Source organism: Xiphophorus couchianus, chromosome 12, assembly GCF_001444195.1.
Source record: "Xiphophorus couchianus chromosome 12, X_couchianus-1.0, whole genome shotgun sequence".
NCBI lineage: Eukaryota > Metazoa > Chordata > Actinopteri > Cyprinodontiformes > Poeciliidae > Xiphophorus > Xiphophorus couchianus.
The window spans coordinates 23,772,151-23,775,904 of NC_040239.1; the positions used below are offsets into that span (position 1 = coordinate 23,772,151).

Consider the following 3,754-nt stretch of genomic DNA (forward strand, 5'->3'; position numbering starts at 1 on the left):
TTAAAGTAAAAGAAAATTTTAATCTGAGATAATTTACACATAAATCTACCAGAAATGTAATTTATATCTTTGGTACATAGAGCACAGGTTTCAGTTCTATTATGCAGATTTCTACTTAACGTTTATCCAGATGATGGGATTATTCCTCATATTAACAATGTCCACTTTGGGAAGCAGAAAAAAACTCAATAGGTCTTTCAAAAGTGCGATTCATGTCTTTGGGTGAAATGCAGTTTTTATGAGTTGACCATTTTTTTGCCCAGTTGTCTTTTATTTATGAAATAAAAAACCCCCAAAAAAACCTCTAACCTAAAGACTTATTCTTCACAGTTTCAGCAGATTAACATACATTAGGAACATAATTCCAAAACATAAATTTACTGACAACTAAAGTAAGGTCACATGTGCCATTATTATAACACTAAACTCAATATGACCTAATAACAGATGAAACTTCCAAGTGCACATGGGATAAAAAAACCCCCAAAACAATTGTGCAAAAAACTGAAAATACTCAAAACTGTGGGTATTTCTCAGAAAGGTAATGAGAGATACATCAAAAATGTCCCCCTGCTTTAAGTCGGAGGACAAAATAACAGGCAAAGTGTCCTTAAGAAAGTTTACAATGCATTAACAGGAATTAGGCCCACTTTTATCATTTCTTAACTTTGATCTGGTCTGTCAAAATGTCCCACTGTTCTCCTTCAGGCCAAAACTTAATTTTTCCAGGATGTGACCAAATCTTTGATCACATCTTTTTTTCTGATCTTCTGTATATGACAAAAATAGAAAAATACTGTCTCTGTTGGCACATCTGTCTCATAGCAGTCCGGCTTGCGACTCCTTCTGTTGAAGCTTGAGAATCAGTTCAAGCAGGTTCATCTGCATCGTGAGCTCCTGCACATAATTGGTTGAAGAGTGGTTAGAGAAGATATAAATCTGCATCTGATGGATGTTTGACCCATTTAAAAAAAAAAAATTCTGTGTAGAGTGAATCAGAAAGAAATAACTACACTGAATGAATGTGCGGGAATGTTTACCAGAGGATTAGTGGTGATGTAAAACCCTGGGACTCCTGCCTTCTCCAAGGTGTTCTGCTGGTCAGTCACTTTTTGGTCCATTTCTACAACAATCTTCTTATCCATCATCTTTTGCTCCTCGCGAACCCGAACTTCCAAAGCCTGAAACCCATAAACAATACATAATATACAAAACAGTCTGGCATTCCTCAGAGTAAACATAACAATTGAGGTTTTATTTCTCACCTCAAGTTCAGTTTGCTGGGTTGTCTTGAGAAGTGAAAGGTTGTGCGGCTTGCATGACTGTAATGCATCCTTGTGTTTTCGAACCAGATCTTGTTTGAGTCCTTAGGGGGGTAAGGGAATTAAAAATAAATTGCAAGTTGCAGGCAAATAAAACGAAGCAAAACTCTTCATTTAAGAAGACTGTAATTCTTGAGAATTACACAGGCATAGAAATCTGTTTTTGACTACGTTTTGTATGACTGGTACAGACCTTGATGTTCACAGTGCAGCTTCTGCCTTTGGTTGTACAGATTTTTTTCTGTCAGATGCTGAATATCCAGGAGGCCCTGCACAATCTCATATACTGTGCCATCAATGAGGGCTAAAGCCAGGTCGCTCAGCGTGTTGTAGGTCAGCCGCTGCTGGAAGGAGCTGATCAATGGGGAAAAAAGAACAAGTCATAAAAGTCCAGTTTAAACCTGCGTGTGTTCTGACACTAAATTACATTTACAGGTTTGTTGTAGCTTCGATAAATAAATATTCTCAACAAAGTAGTAAAACAAACAGAGTTACCATTCTATGTTTTTTATAGGTGACAAACTACATCTAAGTAAGTTATGCGAGCTCGACTGAATTCAAGTATTGCAAGTAAGTTTACTTGCTGAAATTATTCTGTAGTGAAGAAAAGACATCATGAGGGAAAAAACATACCTTGGTAAGTCTTTGACTAAAGTTTGCAGTTCAGATAGCAGGTAGTAATGTCTCTCCTGTAGTTTTGTTGAATCCCTGTCGGTGACTCCGAGGTACTCATCCATGTTTTTAAACTATAAATACGACAACTGCTTGAAACGTTGGTCAAAATAGATAATGAACGTTACCAAGTTCAGCTAACCCCATTTTACTGTTCATGGCTTAAACTTTAAGAAGGAACATCGCACAAGTAATTTACAACACCATGGATATAAACTATTTTTTTTTTAAAGTTACTAAAACCCGAATAATTTTACAAATCTATTTAATATACCGAAACAGACTGGTTGCTTTAAATGTATTTCTGTTTAATCTAAGAGGACCCCAAAATAGCAGCCTGTAAACCTGCCTGTCTGTAATTGCTGAGATTTTTCTTCTTCAATTTTTTTTGGTGCTTGGCAATCAGTGCATAAGTATATTGCCGCCCTCTACTGGACTAGGTATGGCAACATAATCCGTAAAAATGTTCCATAACTACTTTAATAGTTGAGGTTTTGCTCCATAAGCAATGGAGCAAAGAATGCTCCATTGCTTATGAATAATTTTTCCACATATCATATCATATATTTTGAAGTAATATAAACTTTTTCCTTCAACTGCTTTCTTTCTTTATATCTGTTACATACCAATTGTGAGTGTTAGATTGGTTCATGTCCACTTTATGTTCCTCTGTAATTTGATCATTTTTAATGTATTATATACATGCAATTGATTGTCATTGTTGTTCCTTTATTTCTGTAATATTTTGATCTTTTCTGACTTTGTTCCTTGACCCCGTTTTGCATCATGGATATTTTGTGTCTCTGTTGTATATTAATGAATTATTGAATTAATTACTTTAATTAATTTGCTTATGGATATATGATAGTGCACACTGGCACTTGAAAGACAAAAAATAACAGCACATAATTTTGACTTTGAATTCTGACGTTGAACCTCATATTTATGACTGAAAATCTAAAAATAGAGCTTTAAAACCCATAATTCTTACTTTGAAAGTCCACAATTTGGTATTGAAACCCAAAATTGTGACTTTGTAACGTTGTATCTCATAATTACAATTAAGGAAGACAAAAACCTGGGCTTTGAAAGTAAAATTTATAACTTGTTGTTAGAATTTGTTTCAATATTTTCTCAGACTCAAGGTCCAGCCAAAAACAAAAACAAAAAACGTGGGATAAAGAAAGTCACATGGAAATGTTTCCCTCAAATATACGGACTTTCTTCAATTATAATAAGATTTTTTTTGACAACAGCTATAAGTAACCATTTGAATTTTAATTTATCTTCGTAACAGCGCTCTCTGGAGTCCAAAGCTCGGATGTAACAGCTGTTACATACTTGGTCGATTTCAACTTTTGGCACTCAATAAAAATGGTCGACAGATGGCGCTTTATATCAAAAGACAGGAGCTTCAAAATTATTGTCTAAAATGTATTACGACGACAACGCAGACGCTTCTACAAATATTGTTACCTGAACTAAGTTGTAATTTTATCCCCGAAACATAAAGGAGTTTCTGACTTAGCTGAAAAAAAACTGTAAACAAGCTGTTAAACACATGTATTTTATTGTATTTTCTTTTTCTTATGAATACTATATTTAAACCCCATTAAAAGCTTTTCAGACTGACTGAATTCAGTCAATGCATTCAGTCCATGCATTGTTCACTCCATGCATGGACTGAATTATTTGGTACAACCATGGACTGTAAAACCGATCACATGCTTTGATTACATGGGGCTCGCGGCTTTAACGCG

General features: G+C 34.9%; 1 protein-coding gene across 1 annotated transcript; it reads right to left on the reverse strand.

The window, feature by feature from the left end:
* dgcr6 (DiGeorge syndrome critical region gene 6) lies at positions 1-2,368 on the reverse strand. Its single transcript, XM_028033015.1, has 6 exons — positions 2,218-2,368; positions 1,956-2,170; positions 1,516-1,676; positions 1,266-1,366; positions 1,041-1,181; positions 1-897 (listed from the first exon to the last, which is right to left on the reverse strand). Exons 2-6 carry the CDS (start codon positions 2,057-2,059, stop codon positions 820-822), a joined length of 585 nt encoding a protein of 194 aa, XP_027888816.1. The 5' UTR covers positions 2,060-2,170; positions 2,218-2,368; the 3' UTR covers positions 1-819.
* Between the last annotated feature and the right edge of the window lie 1,386 nt (positions 2,369-3,754).

Coding starts and splice junctions, on each gene's coding strand:
- dgcr6 (XM_028033015.1), bottom strand. CDS start 2,059: ATGGATGAGTACCTCGGAGTCACCGACAGGGATTCAACAAAACTACAG. Junction 1,677..1,955: donor TTAGTCAAAGACTTACCAAG/GTATGTTTTTTC, acceptor CCCATTGATCAG/CTCCTTCCAGCAGCGGCTGA. Junction 898..1,040: donor ACATCACCACTAATCCTCTG/GTAAACATTCCC, acceptor AATTATGTGCAG/GAGCTCACGATGCAGATGAA.